Source organism: Wyeomyia smithii, chromosome 2 (assembly GCF_029784165.1).
Source record: "Wyeomyia smithii strain HCP4-BCI-WySm-NY-G18 chromosome 2, ASM2978416v1, whole genome shotgun sequence".
NCBI lineage: Eukaryota > Metazoa > Arthropoda > Insecta > Diptera > Culicidae > Wyeomyia > Wyeomyia smithii.
The window spans coordinates 17019959-17042382 of record NC_073695.1 but is presented as its reverse complement, the minus strand read 5'-3'; the positions used below and the strand labels follow the sequence as shown (position 1 = coordinate 17042382).

The 22424-nt window shown below is 41.5% G+C and overlaps 1 protein-coding gene across 4 annotated transcripts; it reads right to left on the bottom strand.

Annotated features, from left to right (window-relative positions):
- Positions 1-9248: 9248 nt before the first annotated feature.
- Positions 9249-11969, bottom strand: LOC129723667 (uncharacterized). Of its 4 annotated transcripts, XR_008727788.1 has the most exons (6): positions 11849-11969; positions 11697-11786; positions 11520-11617; positions 10633-11452; positions 9452-9631; positions 9249-9377 (listed from the first exon to the last, which is right to left on the bottom strand). XR_008727788.1 is itself a non-coding variant. In XM_055678006.1 (4 exons), the coding sequence occupies exons 1-4, from the start codon at positions 11936-11938 to the stop codon at positions 11320-11322; spliced, it is 411 nt and encodes a 136-aa protein (XP_055533981.1). In that variant the 5' UTR covers positions 11939-11969; the 3' UTR covers positions 9282-11319. The 4 variants fall into 4 exon arrangements, 1 of the variants encoding a protein (XP_055533981.1); XR_008727789.1 differs by having other exon boundaries at positions 9452-11452; positions 11516-11617; XR_008727787.1 differs by having other exon boundaries at positions 9452-11452.
- Positions 11970-22424: the final 10455 nt, after the last annotated feature.

The following is a 22424-nucleotide window of genomic DNA, read 5'->3' as shown; positions in this document are numbered from 1 at the left end:
TATAACAAATCTCGTCTTTGGTACAAGAACGTATAAACCTATATACAACTTGTTAACAACTCAAAAAGCGCAAGGCCAAGTAACGCGGTTAGTCTTTAATAAGTTTAGGTAATTGATATATAACAAATCTCGTCTTTGGTACAAGAACGTATAAACCTATATACAACTTGTTAACAACTCAAAAAGCGGAGCCAATATAACACATATATTAAACTTTAAATGAATTGTTCACACGACTTATATAAAACAACTTTATAACGACCATAAACACCACTCTTACATTTCCAGTGCCAACAAATGGTGGCCTGTTATTAAAAGGTCATAAACAAATTGCACAAATAAGTTAAAATTTCACTCGCTGATGATTGTTTCTAATACATACAAAACAGATGACCCACGAAAATAATCATGGCTCTTCATTTGAGAAATTATCAAGACAATTTATTGATAGAATAGGGTATTTACAGTGATTAAATGCAAAAAATCTACGTGCGATTTCAGATTTGTCGTGAATATTTGCCTTGTACTTCGTTAAAATTTACGCGCTTCGCAAATATCACAATATGAGAGTAATCAATTATAGGCTTTTTAAATTCGTTCTCGAGAAAACAGTCAAATCCTGCCGACACCACCGTTGGACGCTATCCGCTGTGTGGACCGAACTTATTGAACACTCTGTGGCTGGTAAAGAGCGTAGTAGTCCGTCGGATGTTGGTTCTGCAGTGGCGATAGATAGAGCATTATTTGAAATATTCGACGAATCTATTTATTTAGGTACATTGGTGACGTGTGTCAATGAGGCCAGCCGTGAAATAAAGAGTTGGATAGATAGTCGAAAATAAGACCTTCTACAGATTGCATAACCAGCTGAGGTAGCGCAGCACAAAACTAGCACGCTATAAAACACCGATTCTCCCGGTGGCTCTCTATGGTCCGTGAAGCATAAACACTGAAAGAGGCTGATCGGCGAGATCTTGGTTTCTTGAGCGTAGAATCTTGCGTTCAATTCTTGACTATAAACTGGAAAATGGGGTTTGGCGCAGACGCATGAACCTTGAAGTGTACCAGGCATATACCCGAGTAATAGGTGTTAGAGGAGACTGGGGGATATCAGCCCAAGACCAAGTGACTTGGCGATGTAATCTAGACTCGGCACTGGATCAATAATCGGACTGTCGCCGCTACAGTACAGTACAAGGGTGCGCTCTAATTATTGCAACAAGAAACAGAGAACAGAAAACCGGGAACCATTGTTTTGAGACAACTTTTGAAATAAAAATAATTTATTGAGTAAAAACAATTAAAAAAACCAACAACTCATTCAATGTATACTCCTTTAGCTTTGATGACAGCTTGGAGATGCTTTGGATAAGACTCGACGGCGACCCGAATGTCATTTTGAGGAATTTCCTTCCAGCAGATTGGATAAAGACTTCAACTCGCCCAAACTTGTGTGTATTCATGAGCAGGCTTTTGCTTCTAACATCCCCCAAATCGGTGAGTCCATCACGTTGAGATCTGGCGAGTTTATAGGCCACTCATCCTTGGTGGTGACAGAGGGAAAGTTGGACTTGCTCCAGTCTTGAACGGTCTTCTTTGTGTAAGCCGGGCACCGTCTTGCATGAAGGTGGTCCAGTTTTGATTGTTATTTGTTTTCTGGACCCAACAAATATCGACCCGAAAACCGACTTTGCATTTTTGTTGCGATAATTATAATGCACCCTGTAAGTAACAGGGACATCAGTCGAAATAACTGAAGTAGAAAAAGTAATTCCAGATACAGTAGTGTCACAACAACTTACAGAGAGACAAACACACTTTCAGCTCACCCCACATTTGAGAGAAACAGGAGGGGTCAATCAGTGCGTCTTGAGCTGCCCGACAGATCAGACGTATTTTCGATTGCTTGTGGACTGGTCTTTGACTGCCTATAGCTTCAAAGTTTGTGTTTTGTCAGTGTGTTTTTTAAAGATTACCTGGAAGTTAACTTACATCAGTCTTTCTCAAGACTACCTATTTCTTTCTTTCTCAATACTTGCAATTTGATATTATTTTTGAACTTTTTTCGTATCACCTGAAATGGCAGGACGAAAAAAGAAACCACGCATCGCTACGAGGAGGAAAAGAGAGGCATCTCTTTCTGTAACTAGCTTATGCAGTGAAAATTTCTATGATATTCTGCCTGAGCAAGAAGCCGGCGAAATTGAAATGTTCAAAAGTAAAACTATTCAAAGTGAAATTTCTGTAAAAAAGGAGAAAGTTACACCTATTGTGGTAACTATTGCTTCTGAATTTAATATTTTTAAAAGAGAACTTTCTACGTTTCTCTCCGACGTCAAAGTTACTTATCAAATTGGCCGAAGAGGCGAATGCCGTTTACTGGCCCAAACATTGAAAGATTGGAATCGTCTTATTCAGTATTTAACTGAAAAGATGTATAAATTTTTTACATATGATACGAAGAGCGCCAAGCCGTTCAAGGTCGTATTGAAAGGTCTCACCAACGATCAAACCGTTGATGAGATCAAAATTACTTTGACAGAATTACTTGGTATAGCCCCTACCCAATTAATTCTGATGAAACAAAAATCACGAGGCGAAAACAGTCAGCGAACTGGAATTTCCTTTGTAAATTATTTAATTCATTTTAACCGCAGTGAGGTTAATAACTTTAATTTTTTGAAAAAGCACATGCTTTATACAACGTGCGTGTAAAATGGGAATTATATCGAAAGTTTGGCGGTTTCACCCAATGCCGTGTTTGCAACATGGACCAAAAATGCCTCATTTGTGGAGACTCTTCTCACAAAAAGGACACATGTCCTGTGAAAGAGAGTAAAAATTTTCGCTGTGCGAATTGTAATGGCAACCATATGTCGAATTTTTATCAATGCCCAGCCCGTTTAGCAATTGTTAAGGCAAGGCAAGGTAAACAAAATTCAAAACAAAATTCTCCAAGCGTACCAGTGACGCATAATTTACCCACTCCTTTGCATACCCGTTTAACTTATGCACAGGTTACAGGTAGTTCGAACATTATACCGCCTAGTGTTGGTAGTTTGAAAATGACCGTTAATATGGGTAAGCAAAACACGCTAGAAAATAATTGTACACCTATTACTCTAGCTAATATTGCTGCCAAAAATATTTTTTCTAATGTCAACTGCCTGGAACCTATTACGGCAGGTAAACTTTCTTTTTTGCAACAGGCAATGTTCGATCTTATGAACGCCATGTTGCAGGCAAAATCAATGTTTGAAGCCATTCAAATAGGCACAAATTTTACTATTAAAATTGTTTCTAACTTAAAATTTAGCAATGATTTTAAATAAAGCAGTTAAAATATTAAATTGGGATGCTCGCTCATTTAAGGCCAATGAGAATGAGCTTTTTAATTTTTTAACAGTAAATAATGTGCATATTGCAATTATTACTGAAACATTTTTGAAACCTAACATAAAATTAAAATATGATCCCAATTACGTGGTTCATAGATATGATAGGATTCAGGGTTCCGGCGGTGGAGTTGCAATTGTTACATCGCCGAATCAAACATCGTGCTCTTCCCCATCTTGAGACGAAAGTTATTGAAACTTTGGGAATTGAAGTTCAAACTGAACTTGGGATTTTATTTATTGCCGCAGCATATTTACCATTCTAATGCACACGCGAGCACAAAAATTATTTTAAAGGTGATTTACAAAAACTCACCAGAAATCGTTCGAAATTTTTTATAATCAGCGATTTTAACGCTAAACATCGTTCATGGAATAATTCTCAAAGTAATTCCAATGGCAAAATTTTATTCAATGATTGTTCTTCAGGATACTATTCTATTTTGACTCCGAATAGTCCTACATGCTTTTCTTCTGTAAGAAACCCTTCAACAATTGATTTGGTGCTAACAGATCAAAGTCACGTATGTAGTGATTTGATCACACATGCTGACTTTGATTCTGACCATCTTCCAATAACTTTTTCTTCATCACATGAATCAGTTTTAAACCCTATGAGCTCTGTTTTTAATTATAACTAGGCTAATTGGGAAAGATACAAAACTTATATTGAGAGAAATTTCAATAATGAGCTTGATTTGCAAAACGAAGTGAATATTGATTCCGCTTTGGAAGCATTAAAATGTGAAATTGTTGATGCCAGGAATTATTCTGTTCCAAAGGCTCAAGTGAAATTTGATTCATCAATAATTGACGAAAATCTTCAACTTCTGATTCGTTTGAAAAATGTCCGCAAACGTCAATATCAACGTTCTCATGACCCTGTTTTTAAAACTATTTATAAAGATTTACAGAAAGAGATTAAACATAGATTTACTCTTCTGAGAAATCAAAATTTTGAGACTAAAGTTGAAAAGTTGAAACCATATTCAAAACCTTTTTGGAAGCTGTCGAAGATTCTTAAGAAACCTTCAAAGCCTATTCCAGTTTTAAAAGATGGTGAACGTTTTCTTGTATCCAATGAACAAAAGGCTCAAAGACTTGCTCAGCAGTTTGAGAGTGTTCATAACTCAAATTTGAATTTTGTGAGTCCAATTGAAAATGAAGTCACACGTCAATTTGCTTTAATTTCTTCCCAGAATTTTTTACCTGCAGAAATAATTGAAACTAACTTGAATGAGATTAAATCAATTGTTAAAAATTTAAAAAATATGAAAGCACCTGGTGACGATGGAATCTTTAATATACTAATCAAACATCTCCCTGAGAGCACAATGGAATTTTTAGTGAAAATTTTCAATTGCTGCTTCAAAATTGCATATTTTCCCAAATTATGGAAAAATGCAAAAATTATTCCAATTTTAAAACCGCATAAGAACCCAGCTGAAGTTTCAAGTTATCGACCAATCAGTTTGCTTCTTTCAATAAGTAAACTGTTTGAGAGAATTATTCTTAACGGAATGATGTCACACATCAACGAAAATTCAATTTTTGCAAATGAACAGTTTGGATTTCGCCATGGGCATTCCACAACTCATCAATTGCTCAGAGTTACTAATATGATACGAGCTAACAAATCTGAAGGTTATTCCACTGGAGCTGCTCTTTTAGACATAGAAAAAGCATTCGACAGTGTTTGGCATAGAGGTTTGATTGCGAAATTGCAAACTTTTAATTTTCCAATTTTCCTAATCAAAATTTTAAAAAATTATCTTACTGATCGAACTCTGCAGGTTGTCTATCAGAATTCAAAATCTGATAGATTTCCTGTCAGAGCAGGTGTACCTCAAGGTTCAGTCTTGGGTCCAGTCCTGTACAAAATACTCACTTCAGATCTTCGTGATTTGCCTCCAGGATGTACAAAGTCATTGTTCTGCGATGACACAAGCATTTCCGTAAAAGGAAAAAGTCTTCGTGTCCTATGCAGTCGATTGCAGAAAAGTTTAGATATTTTTTCTTCCTACTTGCAAAAGTGGAAAATCTCTCCCAATGCTTCTAAAACTCAAATGATAATTTTTCCGCATAAGCCTAGGGCTTCTTTCCTCAAGCCAAACAATAATCACGTTGTCAAGATGAATGGGGTTGTTTTAAGTTGGTCCGACAAGGTTAAGTACTTGGGACTAATTTATGATAAAAAACTTATTTTCAAAGAGCAGATTGAGAGTGTACAAGCCAAGTGCATCAAATATAAGAGATGTTTATATCCTCTTATTAACAGGAATTCTAAACTTTGTTTAAAGAACAAACTTTTGATTTACAAACAAATTTTTAGACCAGCAATGCTTTATGCTGTACCGATCTGGTCAAGTTGCTGTTCAACAAGGAAGAAAACGCTCCAAAGGATTCAGAATAAAATTCTGAAAATGATTTTGAAGCGTCCTCCTTGGTTTGGTACACTCGAATTACATAGACTTACTGGTGTTGAACCATTAGAAGCTATGTCAAATAAAATTATTAACAATTTTCGACAAAAATCGTTGCAATCCTCAATTGCTACGATAAGCTCTCTTTATAGCCAATAAGTTAGCAATTAAGTTAGTTGTAAGTTTACTTCCCCTTTTCTGACAAGTAGGTTTGAATCCCTACGAATGATAAGTCCTAATTGCGAAAGCAAACAAATCCTAACAATTAAAATTACAAATTTCTAACAGTGTTGAGAAGTCACCATTTGTGATTGGACACACATACTCATTATTTACTAATATTTATCATAAATACTTAAGCTACTAACAAATCCCCCCTTTAAAAGAAAGGAGGGGCAATCACTCTTGACAGAATACGCAGAAGCACACCACAGTGTACACTGGCAAATAGTTCGGAAAGTGAAAAAAAAACCGACCGCGCAAAAGTGTCGTCCTCGTGAATTTCCCGCCAAACCATTTCGAAGCGAAAGTATGCTTTAGGAATGATTCAAAAACAGGGAACTAGGGTTCCACATGATTTAAAACCAAGGGACGTTGGGCGTCGTTCCTGAACAACTGTTCCAGCGGCAAAAAGGACTTTCTTAATCGCATCGTGACGTGTGATGAAAATGTATTCATTATAGTAACCCATAGAAAAGAAAAACTGCCCGCTCACGCTTCCACGTCATCGGTTCGGCCGAATATACACGCTGCAAAAGTTATGCTGTGTATTTGGTAGAACCAGGTTGGTGTTATTCATTATGAGCTGTTGAAACCGAACGAAACCATCACTGGGAAACGGTATCGACTTTAATTGATGCAATTAAACCGAGTACTATGAGCAGAGACAAGAAAATTTGAGTCTGTTGCATGACAACGCTCGATCTCATCCTGCCAAAGCCGTTGAAACTCACATAGAAACGCCCATACGGGAAGTCCTACCAGATGCGATTGAACCGACTCAATTAATAGTACATATTACGAGTGGTCCCCGTGGTTCTGTGGTTAGCGATGTCGGTCGGCTAGCTCTCCCACACGGTTGTGATATCGGGTTCGATTCCCAATCGAGTCGAGGATCTTTTCGAGCTGGAAATTTTCTCGACTCAGCACTGGGGCACGGTGTATCGTTGTACTTATCCTACACATGCAAAATGTGCCATAAACAATATCGATAACGAATTCTCTCAATTAATCTAGTTGATCGAGTCCGCTATTATTTATATTATATTTATATTTATATATATTTATATACAGTGCTGGTAAAAGTAATTTTCCTCAGCAAAATTCTTCGAAAATTACAGCCAATCATTTTCAATTTTCACTTCCAATGATCGCAGCACTCTTTCAGATACACTAGATTTTCGTCCTAGTAACGTGCTGTTTTACTCAGATGAAATAGATCGCGCGCATCGTTCACGGTTACGGAATAAAATTTGACGACAAATCCAACCAAATGATCTTCATTTCAAAGCGAAAAAGAAAAACAAACAGTCCACTCAACCAAAATGAACCTCACCGAAACACTTTTTCACTGCAACTGACCGATGCCTTGACAATCTTCGTTAACTGATAAACTGATTTTGTTGTCTTGCTTCCATCGCATGAAAAATAACATGAAACGTATGAAATATGACAGTTCACTTCCATGCAAAAAGCGGGAAGGGAGAACTTTGAAAGGATTGTGAAAAAATAACGTTTATGGATGCTTTTTTTTACTTTCACTCAAGAGTGTCAACAAATATCAACCTTGTAATATATATTTATTATATAATTTATATTTCGTGATTAAGCAACTGAAAAAAAAACTTTTAAAAGCTTTCGAATTGTCGTAGAGCCATCAACTAGGCATCGGATTTTTGTTATCAACAACTAAATCAACGAAAAGAAATTAAGAAATCACAAAAGACAATAGCGATTTCTCTCCTTTTTGATAATTTTTGACAATTGTTCAAAGTACCAAAAGAAATAGAAAGTGCATTAAAAATTAGTAGCATGCGGTAAATCAGCTACAATATAAGTCAATTAAGAGTCGAGGAAAAATCATTGAAACTTTATCTATACATTGTTTACCAACCAAAAAGTCATGTAGCAAATATAATATTTCATCAAAAATAACACAATAACCAAACGGTTAAGTGTTGACCGGTATTTTTGGGATTCGCAAGGCATAACAGGTAAACAGACTATCTTTTAAATGATAACATAACACTGGTAGACAAACGCGAAAAAAAGTTCCCCTAAAGCTCAAAGAAGTTGCCCTAAAAAGATTATGGCTTTTGCCCATTCCTGTGCACACTTAATTTATCTCGGCAAACTTCCTAACAGAGCGAGGGTTCAATTCTCGTGTTATGACATATAAACATAAAGTGCTTGGATATTGAATGTTCACCGAGCTTCGAATGATTTTTATTCGATATTAAAATGAAAAAAAAAAATCTACAAAAAAAAAAAAACAATGCAGGCTCATTTTCATATCCAATTGATGAAACACTTGGATGGAGCGTGCGCAGTTTTTCCAGTGTACGAAAGGCTACAGAGTAAATGCTCGCCGTGTTCGTCGCTTCCATGATGAGTAGAACATGGTGTAACGGTTTGATCAAAAAGTAGGCGAGGGGTGAGGTAGTGTTTTTTGCTTAGACGAAGTATCACTATGCAACAGGAAGAAATTTTCCCTTGTTTATTTCTGTTTCCTTGCTCACTTTAAAAAGAAACCTTCCAGTTTTCAGTGTTTAACTTATAGTTGCTTTCAAGAAGCAAAAATATTGATATCAGGGCATGTAGCATTGTTATTTTTACAATATAAATGTGTTAAAATGATGTATTCAACGATGCAAAAATTTTTTTTCCAGGGGCTGTTTATAAATAATCTTCTTCGCAATCAAATCCAACATGGCCGATCCTGCATTTGACATACCGTTACAACATGTCTCTATACATCATGGTCGCTTCTACGTTACTGGAAAACTCATTCAAGTTTCTGAAAAAGTTATCTTTGCCAGGAGGGCTGAAATTCACAAGAATGGTTGACGAGCCATAATCTTTCATTTTTTCCAAGTAAAGCTCAAAGGTAAAACCTGTAATTAAATTATGCGGCAAAGAAATAAAACTCTTTCACCAAGATAATACTCCTGGTGATTCTGCTGGCGATTTTTCGGTGCGGTTTTTCAACCTCCGAGTAAAAAATTAACGAACATTTGAAAGATTTGTCGCGTTAGAGGACCGCTACAATAATTGAAGACATTTCAGCCTATGTAGTGTGCATTAATTACAAAATATTTCAATAGTGCCTTATTTTCTGACATTTGTTTTTAAAATGATGATGATATTGACAAAGATAATGATATTTCTGAAATTTCATTTTATTTTTTCTCATCTCTTTTTTCGATTGTGTCCAGAAACGGAGCTGAGTTCTTGAAAACTTGCTAATTTTTTCCAGTTATTTTTTGTTTCGGCTCGCTGACATCTAACAATTCAAGAAAAATAACTAATGCTAGAATGTTGCAAAATTTGGTCAACTGATCTACCAAGAAAAGAAAATATTACTAGATTTTCTAACGTAAGCATGAACTTTGACCGATTATCATTTAAGATTACCTCACCGTGCAGTCCGAGCTCAGATTTTCGCGTTCGTTGCACCATACGGACTGCCCATCCGCAGCTTTAGCTAACCACTCACATTGCTGACCATCTTCCGTGCACAGCCCTTACATCAGAAATTGGAGTTGGAGCTATTAACCCGGGGACTGCGCGATACGTTTCGGTCGGGAAGTTACACTGACCAGAGAAACGAGAAAAGTAAGCGAAAGTGACAATCATAGTGCGAATTGAATTTCAATCAACTTCGCGGCGGCTATGGACTTAAGCCATTAGTCGATCGATCGTTTGGTGATCTGCATGATCGGTGATCCGTACGTTCACTGCCCAGCATGTTAAATCTTTGCCCCCGGCGGCGTTCCCTCGGCTGACTAATTGTCTCTTGATTTCCGAAAGAAAGTCGTCTAAGGTCTCATTATCTACCTCAAACTAAAGCGACCCTAACGGCGCATGTTATGCATTCGATTTCCAAACAATTACTCCAACAGTAATAACACTAATCGTGATGTAATAAGTAACGACAATGGACGGAACAGTACGCTCATAGTTATTTGAATTGTTTTTTCTATTCATTCAGTCTTGATTCACCGCCCCTTTAAAACCCACACACACATGCATTGTTTTCATGCGCTGCACTTAAACAGGCCAAGCAGTTGCTTCTTCAAATATGAGACTGTGCGCAAAAAACCTACAATGCCTATGGAAGGAAAATCAACACGTTTTTCGTTTGCTAGCTGATTGCACGGCGCGTGTCTCGACGTTGGAGAAAAAGCTGCACCGCCGCTGAGTTGCTCCATAAGCGGAGTTCCAAGCGAAAAAGGAGATGAAAATAACGATACGATCGCACATCATCAGACGTGGAACGGCAAAACGGTTAATCACCCGCCGCAGATGGTGTGCGCTCGCGAAATTTCGCGCGCTCGAAAACCCGTTTCTAATTCAAATTGTTCTCACTTTATCACGCGGGCGAGCAGATTTGCCTCTGGAGAACGTTCAGGACATTTGGTTGTTATTCTTTTTTTGAGTTGTGAAACAACACGAAACAAATTAGCACAATATCGTACACTTGAAGGTTAGGAAAGCACAACCAATCTCGTGGCTCGAAATTGATCTGCTACCAGAGCGGCAAGAACCGTTCTGTTATGAAATATATTGCTATTTTTGAACGATTTTTCGCTTACCTGCCTATTAAGCACAAACAGTAAGGTTATTTTCAGTGGAGAGAAACCTTCTGGAAGCCGTTTGGTTCGGAATTGTTTTCCCAAAGTGGAGGGCTCTTGTAAGCTTTCTTCTGATTTACAACAGCACTCGCTGCCATCAACCGAAGTTCTATCGAACTCTCTACGAGGAACTTCTGCTGATAAATCGTCCGAATCTGATGGTGTTTGGCTTCCACACCACAGCTCGCGGCATGGGAAGCTTTCAACGTCCGCTCGTTTTCAATCAAGCGTTCAACCCAGATTTCACTTGATAATTAGAACTCATGCCAAGCTGCGAACCGAACGGCCAGAGAGCGTACTGGATCGTACATTGTAGGCCGCAATTATAGTTCTTCCGCCATCGGACGTCCAGGCGGTTTGTTTTGTTTTTCTGTATCTCCTCTTCTCGCACTATTGGCGAATGGGAGAAATTTTGTTTCGATTTTCTATTTGGGTCAGCCCACGGAAAGAACTGTACGATTCTGGTAATCGTAATTATTATAAGCACGTACGTTCAGAACTGATTGCAATGTAAATGTTCGTTCTAATTAATGGGTTGAGAACGAAACTGAAGCTTGATTGGCATTTTTACGTATACATTTTACCGCACATTGAAAGCAGTTTGCAGTTTGCTTAAGCATTAATTCGTATCGAAAATTTTGTGTTATTCTAATACCGTTGAATAGGACCAAATCGTTTCAGTTTTACAATATACGACGGACAAATTGGATTTATTAGCTTAAGGACCATTTGTACACTGTCACCCACAGCAGTTTCATCTCTAGACCAGTGGAAGTTGATTCTGTAATGGGAAAATATTAACAGAAAGTTTAAAAGATAGTGAAATAAGTTTGCTTGGTACGACCTACGGATTAGGGAAAATCTCACGTTGAAGGCACCATTGCTTGAGGTTTGGGACATAAGGACACACCTCATCGCGAGATTGTATAAAATCGCTGGATATTTTCTTAAAGAAATGAAAAATAAATAAAACATTGTAGCACGTGTCAGCCCTGGGCTGGCTACAGCTCAGCTCCGATTCGTACCTGAGAGTCTCCGCTATAACACCATTCCGTAATATCATCTAAAAGGGGACATATTAATTCGCGAGGAGGCAAGTGCTCTCGAATATATTCCTGGAAATAGCAACGAAAAGGTTATAATACGTAATCAATTTTGCGCTTTATGATACTGCTACCTCTATCTGATCGTCGGTAAGATCTTGGCTCTGAATTGGGGCCAGAATGCAGGCCACCACTGCTAATATTGGTATTCCAATCCACCTCATTTGATCGAACTACAATTGGCGGTGGCTCGAGTTTGTAAACAACTGCGTATTTTATAGTAGAGAGTTTGTTTCCAGTGTTATCTTTATGTGATTAGTCACTTCATGCCATTACTTCCAGGTTATGAAACCGAGCTCAGTATTCAGATATGGTTTTTGGCAATAACATTCCCTGTTATTGTGACTTCTCGCAAAAATAAATCAGTAACGGGAATAAAAGGGTTGAAAGAGATGGTGAAGTAAAATCAAATATTTGGTTTCTAGTTGTTCTTCGGCATCCCATTTGTGCAAATCGAAACCGAATTTTTTTAAAAATTTTACCAATATGATTTTTTTTTTCATACAATGTTTGAATATTTCATATCATCGATTATGCCATCGAAATTGGTTCAGGAAGCTACTGTCAATAAAATATTATGTCTGCCAAACGACGTTTTGGTTGGCAAACATTGTATAGACGAACTTTCTAGGATTTTTCCTCGACTTTTATTGGCTAATGGTGGAGTTAATTTACAGCATGCTACCAATTTTATAACAATTTCTATTCCCTTTGGTACATTAATCAATTGTCACAAATGACACAAAAAACCTAAATTAATCCACCTGGCGGTCAGACCCAGCCTTTCTCATTCAAACTTATTATTTTTAAAAATAGTTTTACATGAACGCTTCAATCCAATACATGTGTATTCACTTTTTGGGTTCTAAAATAATGATGTTGTAATCTAAACATATAAAAATGCAGCTCTGTCTGTCTGTCTGTCTGTCTGTTCCATATAGGCTTGGAAAGTACTGAACCGATCGGCGTGAAATTTTGTATATAGGGGTTTTAGGGGCCGAGAAAGGTGACTAAGATATATCGAGACCCCATACAAATAAAATAAAAATTCATGCACATCTCGAAAACTAACCAAGCAAATGGAACCAAATTTGGCAGGTGGATGTTTTTAAGGGTAACAAATATATCCATAATGGTGTGACACCCCTCTCTCTACTAAAAGGGAGGGGTCTCATACAAATGAAACACAAGTTTCGCGCAGTTCAAGAACCAATCAAGAAAATACAACCAAATTTGGTATGTGAATGTTTTTAGAGGTAACAAATATGTCCATAATGGTTTGATACCCCTCCCTTTTCTAGAAGGGAGGGGTCCCATACAAATGAAACACAAATTCATGCACATCTCGAAAACTAACCAAGCAAATGGAACCAAATTTGGCAGGTGGATGTTCTTAGGGGTAACAAATATATCCATAATGGTTTGACACCCCTCCCTCTACTAAAAGGGAAGGGTTCCGTGCAAATGAAACACACATTTCGGCACATCTCAAGAACTAACCAAGCAAATGAAACCAAATTTGGCCGGAGGATATTTTTAGGGGTATCAAATATATCCATAACAGTTTGACACCCCTCCCTTTCTTAAAAGGGAGGGGTCCCATACAAAAGAAACACAAATTTCGCACAGCTTGAAAACCAATCCACCAAATAGAACCAAATTTGACATGTAAATGGTTTTAGAGATAACAAATAAGTCTATAATGGTTCGACACCTCTCCCTCTTATGTGAGGGAGGGGTTCCAAACGAGTGAAACAAAAATTTCTGCACATCTCGTGAACTAACCAAACTCGGCTGGAGAATATTTTTAGGGGTAACAAAGATGTCTACAATGTTTCGACACCCCTCCTTCTTCTGAAAGGAGGGGTTCCACACAACTTTCTGCACATCTCGAGAAATAATCAAGCAAATGGAACCAAATTTGATATGTTGAGGTTTTTGAGAGCAAGAAAAATTTTCGAAGACGCCATTGTTAAATTTAAGATGGAAACTTCCGGTTTCTATCCGAAAAATGTCTCCAAATATCATTTTGAAATCCAAGATGGCGACTTCTGGTTTCTGAAAAACAGCGGGATATGACCAAATACCACCCAATATGGGTATTTCCGAAATCGTGATGAAGCACTGAAACCACGAATCGACCTCCGACAACATTTTGAGTTGTGAAATGGCGACTTCCGGTGACTGGGAAACTGCCGAAAATGACCCAAAAACAACCAAATATGGGTGTTTCTTTAACCAGAAAGATGCTCAGAGGCCAGAAATTGTCTCCAAATGCCATTTTGAAATCCAAGATGGCGACTTCCGCTTTCTTAAGAACAGCCAAAAAAACCTAAATTAATCCACCTAGCGGTCAGACCCAGCCTTTCTCATTCAAACTTATTATTTGTAAAAATAAATTTACATGAACACTTCATTCCAATAAATGTATATTCAAATAAGTATATTTAGTGGGTAACAAATATGTCCATAATAGTTGGACGCCCTTCCCTTTTCGGAAAGGGAGGGGTTCCATACAAATGAAACACAAATTTCGCACAGCTCAAGAACCGAGAAAATACAACCAAATTTGGTATGTGAATGTTTTTGGAGGTAACAAATATGTCCATAATGGTTCGACGCCCCTCCCTTTTATGGAAGCACATGTTTCTGCACAAATTTCTGCACATCTCGCAAACTAATCAACTAAATGGAACCATATTTGGTAGGTGAATGTTTTTAGTGGTAACAAATATGTTCCATAATCGACCTCAGGCAACATTTTGGATTGTAAGATGGCAACATCCGGTTTCTGGAAGACAGCCAAAAAATGGCCGATTTCCACCCAATATAATAATATCCGGATCTAGAATGATACACAGGAGCTCAAATGGACCACAAATACCATTTTGAATTCTAAGATGGCGACTTTCGGTTTCTAAAAACAGCAGAAAATGACCAAATACCACCCAATATGAGTATCTCCAGAGCCAGAAGGTTACCAGAAGGTGAAAATTTACCTCAGACACCATTATGAATTGTAGGATGGCAACTTCTGGTTTCTGGAAAACAGACAAAAATTGCCGATTTCCGTCCAACATGAGTATCTCTGGATCTATAATGATACACAGTAGCTGAAATCGACCACAGAGCCCATTTTGGATTCTAGGTTGGCGATTTTCGGTTCCTGGGAAACAGTCGAAAATGATCGAATAACACCCAATATGGGTGTTTCTTCAACCAGAATGACGCTCAGAGGCCAGAAATTATCTTAAATACCATTTTAAAATCCCAGATGGCGACTTCCGGTTTGTGAAAAACAGCCTAAAATAACCAAATACCATCCAATATGAGTATCTCTGGAACCAGAAAGATGCAATGAGCTAACAATTAACCTCAGGCTCCATTTTAAATTGCTCAATGGCAACTTCTAGGTAACAGTCGAAAATGAACGAATAATACTCAATATGGATATTTCCGTAATCAAGATGATGCATAGAAACCAAACATTGACTCTGGACACCATTTTGAATTTAAAGACGACCATTTTTAAGTTTCTGGAAAACAACCAAAATAACTAAATACCTCCCAATATGGGTATTTCTGGTGTCTGATTGATGCCAGAAAATCTGCTGAAAATTATCAAATACCACCAATCATTTCAAACAATTTGTTATTTGACTTTGATCATATCCTATGGCCGATTCGTCGTGCGTTTGTTGATTTCAAACTCATCGCAAGGAATCAATGTATTTGGAACGTTCAAATAGTACGACACCACATTTAAATTATGTTTAGGTCACATATCGATCAAAGCAGGTATAGTTTCAAATAGTCTTTGAATTTCTTTTCTTTCTGTAACATTTGAGCCACATATCAAATTGTTATGAAGTTTGTTATTTGTAAGTTTGAGAGATGATTCGTTCGTATGACACTAGTTATGTTTAAATAAGTCATGTAATCTTTGAGATAATAGATTTTCGTTGTTTTATTAACAATGTAATACATAACGGTTGCTTAGGTTCGATTATAATCAAACGAAATGAGAACGTATAGGGCAGTCAAACTTTGAAACCACGTGTTCAATCATAATTCATCAGTTAACCCTTGACTAGCCCGCTCATCTGATAATAATATTGATCTATTCGGTTGTGTAGTTTCTGAGATTATGAAGTTTCGTGATTATCACATATCGGTACATTACAGACGAAGTTCCTGTTCGATTACGGTAAAATTCTAAGGGGTGTTATAAGGCAGCTAGACTTTTCATTTGATACTAATTTTGTGGAAATCGGGTCGGCCATCTCTGAGAAAAGTGAGTGAGTTCAAGTAGTTTTCGGAATATGTTCCTTTTCATAGCTGGATTTCACATTTTTAAACATAACAGGCAAAGTAATAGTCCGATTGCAAAACAAATCAATAGGGTCTCATGGGGCAACTAGACCTTCCATTTGACACTGATTTTATGAAAATCGGTCAAGCCATCTCTAAGAAACATGAGTTAGATTAAACACTCTTCATAGCACGTTTCTTTTTATAACTTTTGAACCACAAGTTCATTCTTCATAAAATTCAAAAGTTGAGGGTTTTTAGGTAGACCGTTCATTTGAAACCAATTTTGTTCAAATCGGTTGTGTGGTTTTAGAGATAATGATGTTTCATGATTTTTACATTTTGATACATAACCTCTAAACTAAAAATCCGATTACAATAAAATTCAATAGAGTCTTATGGGACAACAAGACCTTTCATTTGCAATTAATTTCATTGAAATCGGTCCAGCCATCTCTGAGAAAAGTGAGTGAGAATAAAAATCTGCACATACACACACACACACACACACACACACACACACTGCATGCTGCATGCCACCACGGGTCGACGTGTGGCGATCGCCGAGGGCGCACAATACAGGTATGACCACTGCCGAAAAGTCCCGGACCAGCAGCGGGAGGTCGCCTAGGGGTGGTGAGCGTCGGACCAGGGACAGTCGACTCCTCGCAAAAGCCACAATCACCCGGAAGCACCTCTGACGGAGCGAATAGAGCCGCTCCCAACACCCAAAAGCACTTACCCGCCCATCGGGACTGATGCCAGTAAGGTCCCGATTATGGCAACTGGCAACGTAGTGAACGGATATGAGCTAGATTTCGGAATGGTACCGCATCCTCGGGCTGGCACCTGCATCGAGCTCCCTTAGTAAAGTCGTGTGACAACGGCTTGAAATGGCGAGGTGGTACCCGGTGCAGGGGTCTCCGTCCCATAAAACCTGGCAGGCCTTCCAGTACGTTCCGAGTCTATTGCCTGGTGGGAATCAGGCAGGAGTAGGATCAGATGGTTGTTCCTGACTTGCGCCGGTCGGTGGAGTCATAGTTGCCCATAAGGCGCTATGACTGCTTACCCTAGCCACGACCTCACTGCTTCGGCATAGACCACCATGGGACCACATAGGCGACTACTCCACCATGGACAAGGATAGCGGCTGGAAGGGGGACCCATTTAACATCAAGATGAACACATTCAAAACGAAAGAGACGAGTGCGGAGGGATTACAAAATCCCTTCGCAAGAGGTGGCATCCAGCGGTCTCCGCAGAAGAAGGCGGAGACGGATGCGGCGAAGTCTGGAGGTGGAAAAACGGCGAATCCGTCGGTGTCCACACCAGACATCTCGGTAGACGGTCCCTTGCTAGTCAAGGCCGTCGAAAGGTGTATGGACACGCGGCCAAGAGTGGCGGCGCTGTCTGAAAAACTCGATGCCATAATCGAGTTCTTGGCGAACAGGCGAAACATCGCTGGCGACCTGAAGCAGAGCCTTCTCCTGCTTCGGAGCACCATTGATGAAGCCAGAAAGGAGCACGAAGAACTCGTAGCTCGGGTGAAGGCGGCCGAGAAAGCGGCCAGGACCGGGAGGGCGACTGCATCTAAAGAGGTGCAGACAGACGCCCCCTCGTTCGCGTCGGTCTGCTCCACGGGGCAGGTCGCTAAGCGAACGAGGCAGTCCCCGGGGGAAACGGCCCCCGGGAACACCAAGAAACGATTGGTCGTGCTACTCCCACGGGAACACACGCCAACCGGTTCAAGGTCCACCGCGGAAAAGGCACAAGTGGAGGCTACGGGCAACCCTTGGACTACCGTAGAGGGTAGGAAGCGTCGGGAAGGTGCGACGCGACATGATGGCGGAGCGGCCAGAGGACCAAAAAATGTCAAAAAGGTGCGGAGTAGGGGTGATGCCCTCATACTCAAGACGGATGGGTCGAAGTACTCAGAAGTCTTGAAAAAGATGAGGGGGGAAACCCAGCTCAAGGATCTGGGGGCGGATGTGCGGAGTATCCGCTGATCTCGCACTGGCGAGATGATACTTGAGCTCCGGAAGGACGCCAAGAACAAGGGGGCTACCTACAAAACGGTAGCTGAAAAGGTCCTAGGGAAGGAGGTGCAAGTGCGGGCACTCACCTCAGAAGTGACTCTCCAGCTTAAAAACCTGGACGAAATCACTGAGAGGTGCGACATTGCACAAGCCCTAAAAGCGAAGTGCGGGGTGGAGGTGGCTAAGGAGTCTATCCGCCTCCGCAAAGGTCCGGCGGGGACCCAGATAGCTACCTTCCGACTACCGTCGGCGGACGCTAACCTGGCCCTGAAAGAGGGCAAGTTGAAGGTCGGCTGGTCTGTATGTCCTCTGGGCATACTACAGCAACCAGACATTTGCTTCCGGTGCTTCGAGGGCGGACATAAGTCCTGGACCTGCAAGGGGCCCGATAGGAGCCAGCTGTGCAGGCGATGTGGAGGTGCAGGCCATAAAGCAAAGGACTGTGGGGAGTCTCCCAAGTGCATGGTATGTTCCGAGAAACGGGACGCCAAACACTTTATGGGAGGCCCCAGGTGCCCAGCCGGTAAGCCGGCTGCGAAACCACGGGCGTAAGGGTGACGCAACTGAACCTGAACCATTGCTTCGCGGCTCAGCAGCTGCTACACCAAGCAGCCACTGAGTCGTTGTCGGACATCGCACTTTGATGCCGAGGTATTCGAAGAGGCAATGAGAAGGGAGCGCGAGGGGGGCAGTTGGCTCCGCCCGACTGCTGACCAACTAGTTGCTATGCTATCGCGGGCGTGCGACGCCACCATGCCTAGGACTCGCCAACCTAGGAATGGAAAGCCACCGGTTTACTGGTGGACGGACGCGATAGCCGACCTTCGCAGTGCGTGCCTCCGTGCAAGATGGAGGATGCAGCGTGCGCGAAACGAAGAAGATAGGACAGAGCGCCGCGCAGCATTCAGTTCGGCAAGATCGATGCTAAAGAGTGCGATAAAGGCCAGCAAGAGGGCCTGCTTCGATAGGCTATGTGCGAGTGCCAATACAAATCCGTGGGGTGACGCCTACAGGATCGTAATGGCCAAGACTAAAGGCGCGCTGGCGCCTGCAGAGCGATCACCAGCGATGCTGGAGCGTATCATCGAGCGACTCTTTCCACGCCACGAGCCAAGTCCTTGGCCTCCGGCGGTCGAGTCTCACGTCCGACGTTCCAGTATCTCAGACATAGACCAGAGATGGTCGGCCAACCTGCCGAGCATCCAATCCGTGAGCGACGACAGCCGTGTCGAGGCAGGGGAGGAGGCAAGGGTTACGAATGAGGAACTCATCGTGATCGCCAAATCCCTAAAGGTGAGCAAGGCACCGGGACCGGATGGTATCCCTAACCTGGCGATCAGGCTGGCGATAAAAACGGCCCCCGGGCTGTTCAGGGCAGTCATGCAGAGGTGCCTGGATGACTGTCTCTTTCCGGACAGGTGGAAGCGGCAGAGACTGGTCTTATTGCCGAAGGCTGGGAAACCGCCAGGGGACCCATTGGCATATAGGCCTATCTGCCTGCTGGACACCGCGGGCAAGGTGCTTGAGAGGATCATCCTCAACAGACTGGTGAGGTACACGGAGGGTGTACACAGTCTGGCAAGTAACCAGTTCGGCTTCCGGAAGGGCAGGTCCACGCTGGACGCAATCTCTTCCGTCATCAAGACGGCGGAGGTAGCAATCCAGCGCAAGAGAAGGGGAATACGCTACTGCGCAATCGTCACGCTCGACGTGAAGAATGCGTTCAATAGTGCCAGTTGGGACTCCATAGCGCTCGCGCTCAGGAGCATCCATGTACCGGTGTCGCTGTACAAGATTCTGGAAAATTATTTCCAGAATCGAGTACTTGTTTACGACACGGAGGAGGGTCAGAAGTGCGTCCCAATTACCGCAGGAGTTCCGCAAGGTTCTATCCTGGGCCCGGTGTTGTGGAATGTCATGTATGACGGAGTGTTGAAACTCAAGTTCCCTGTAGGGGTTGTGATCGTCGGCTTTGCAGACGACATAACGCTGGAGGTTTACGGCGAGTCTATCGAGGAGGTCGAGTTGACGGCCGCGCACTGTATACGCAAGGTCGAGGACTGGATGCGCTCCAGGAAACTGGAGCTCGCGCATCATAAGACGGAGATCACGGTTGTGAACAACCGTAAATCGGAGCAACAGGCGGTGGTCAGAGTCGGAGACTGCACCATCACCTCGAAGCGATCCCTGAAGCTCTTGGGGGTTATGGTGGACGACAAGCTCACGTTCGGGAGTCACGTCGACTATGCCTGTAAGAGGGCCTCATCGGCTATTGCAGCACTATCTCGTATGATGTCCAATAGCTCAGCGGTTTATGGCAGCAAGCGAAGACTTCTTGCCAGCGTGGTTTCGTCCATACTTAGGTATGGTGGGCCAGTGTGGTCCAGAGCGCTAGGTACTAACAGTTACCGTGGTAAACTGGAAAGTACCTACAGGCTCATGTGCCTGAGAGTTGCGAGTGCGTATCGTACGGTGTCATACGATGCAATCTGTGTCTTGTCCGGCATGATGCCTATCAGCATCGCCATCAAGGAGGACAGAGAGTGTTTCGACCAACGTGACACAAGGGGCATACGAGGTACCAGAAGGCCATTCTCGATGCTCCGCTGGCAGCGGGAAAGGTCCAACTCCACAAAGGGCAGATGGACGCACCGACTCATACCGGAGATATCCGGCTGGGTCAGGAGACGACATGGTGAAGTGAACTTCCACCTGACACAAAGCCTGTCAGGCCATGGTTGTTTCAGGCAATATCTGCACAGGTTCGGACACGCGGTGTCCCCCATGTGTCCCGAGTGCGTGGAGGAGGAGGAGACTGCTGAGCATGTCTTTTTCGTATGCCCCCGTTTCGTAAGAGCGAGGAGCAACATGATGGCTGTGAGCGGGCCTGGCACTACTCCGGACAATCTAGTCCGGAGGATGTGCGACGACCCGGACATCTGGAACGCGGTCTGTGCGGCCGCCTCTCAGATTGTTCTGGAGCTGCAACGTGTGTGGCGGGTCAACCATCAACACGCCAGTGGTAGCTAATTAGCAGTCTCCAGGTAGTTAGCTAGGAGGTTATAAGAGTAAAGAGGGTGCATCACGCACAAAAGCCACTCCCTGACGTAATACTTAACCGTCGTTCCGGGAAGACCAGGGCTGGAGACTGGAGGGGTTTTAGTGGGTCGGGACAGGGATGAGTAGGTGTCTGGGGGAGTGTAACTACCCCAGCATCTCTCCCCTAGTCTCATCCCCACAACCTGAGTTCTCTTCTCAGGTGTCTGTTTGCAGATTTCCCCGCCACCTTAAAAAAAAAAAAAACACACACACATACACACACACACACATACAGAAAATGCTCAGCTCGTCGAGCTGAGTCAAGTGATATATGCCATTCGGCCCTTTGGAGCACTTTTATATCTTCGGTTTTGCAAGTGATTGCTATACCTCTCTAGGAGAAAGGCAAAACCAGCCGATTTCCATCCAATATGAGATGCTTCGATACCAGAATGATACACAGGAGCTAGAATCGACCACAGGCATCATTTTGAATTCTAAGATGGTGACTTCCGGTTTCTGGAAAACAGCCGAAAATGACTAAATAACACCGATTATGGGTGTTTCTTGAACCAGAATGACGCTCAGGGGCCAGAAATTGTCTCCAAATGCTATTTTAAAATCCAGGATGGTGACTTCCGGTTTCTGAAAAACAGCCTAAAGTGACCGAATACCACCCAATATGAGTATTTCTTTAACCAGAATGATGCATGGAGCTAAAATTGACCTTAGACACCATTTTGAATTGTAAGATGGCAACTTCTGGAAAACAGCCGAATACTACTACATATGAATATTTCCGTAATCGAAATAATGTTTAGAAGCCAAGCATTGACCCTGGAAACCATCTTGAATTCGAAGATGACCACCAAAACAACGAAAATAACTGAATACCATCCAATATGAGTATTTCCGGAATAGAGGTGATGTACTAAAGGCAAAAGTCGAGGATGTTGTCGTTCCGATAAAACCAATCATTTCAAACGATAAAAACAAATTGCAAGAAATCAATTAATTTGGAATGTTGAAAATTAATATATTTAACACAAAAATAGGCGGGACGAAGTTTGCCGGGTCAGCTAGTAAAAGTATAAAATATGAAATTTGACGTAATGTAAATGCTCAAGAAATAGCGAAATAAAAGAAATGACTCTAAATTTCGAACAATTCAATCACGAGCGATGCCGGGAACATTGAAATGGTACGATACCACATTTATATTATATTGTGGCTATATATATTGATCAAAACAGGTATGGTTTAT

Coding starts and splice junctions, on each gene's coding strand:
- LOC129723667 (XM_055678006.1), bottom strand. CDS start 11,938: ATGAGGTGGATTGGAATACCAATATTAGCAGTGGTGGCCTGCATTCTG. Junction 11,618..11,696: donor GTTATAGCGGAGACTCTCAG/GTACGAATCGGA, acceptor CATTTCTTTAAG/AAAATATCCAGCGATTTTAT. Junction 11,453..11,519: donor CGTGAGATTTTCCCTAATCC/GTAGGTCGTACC, acceptor TTCCCATTACAG/AATCAACTTCCACTGGTCTA.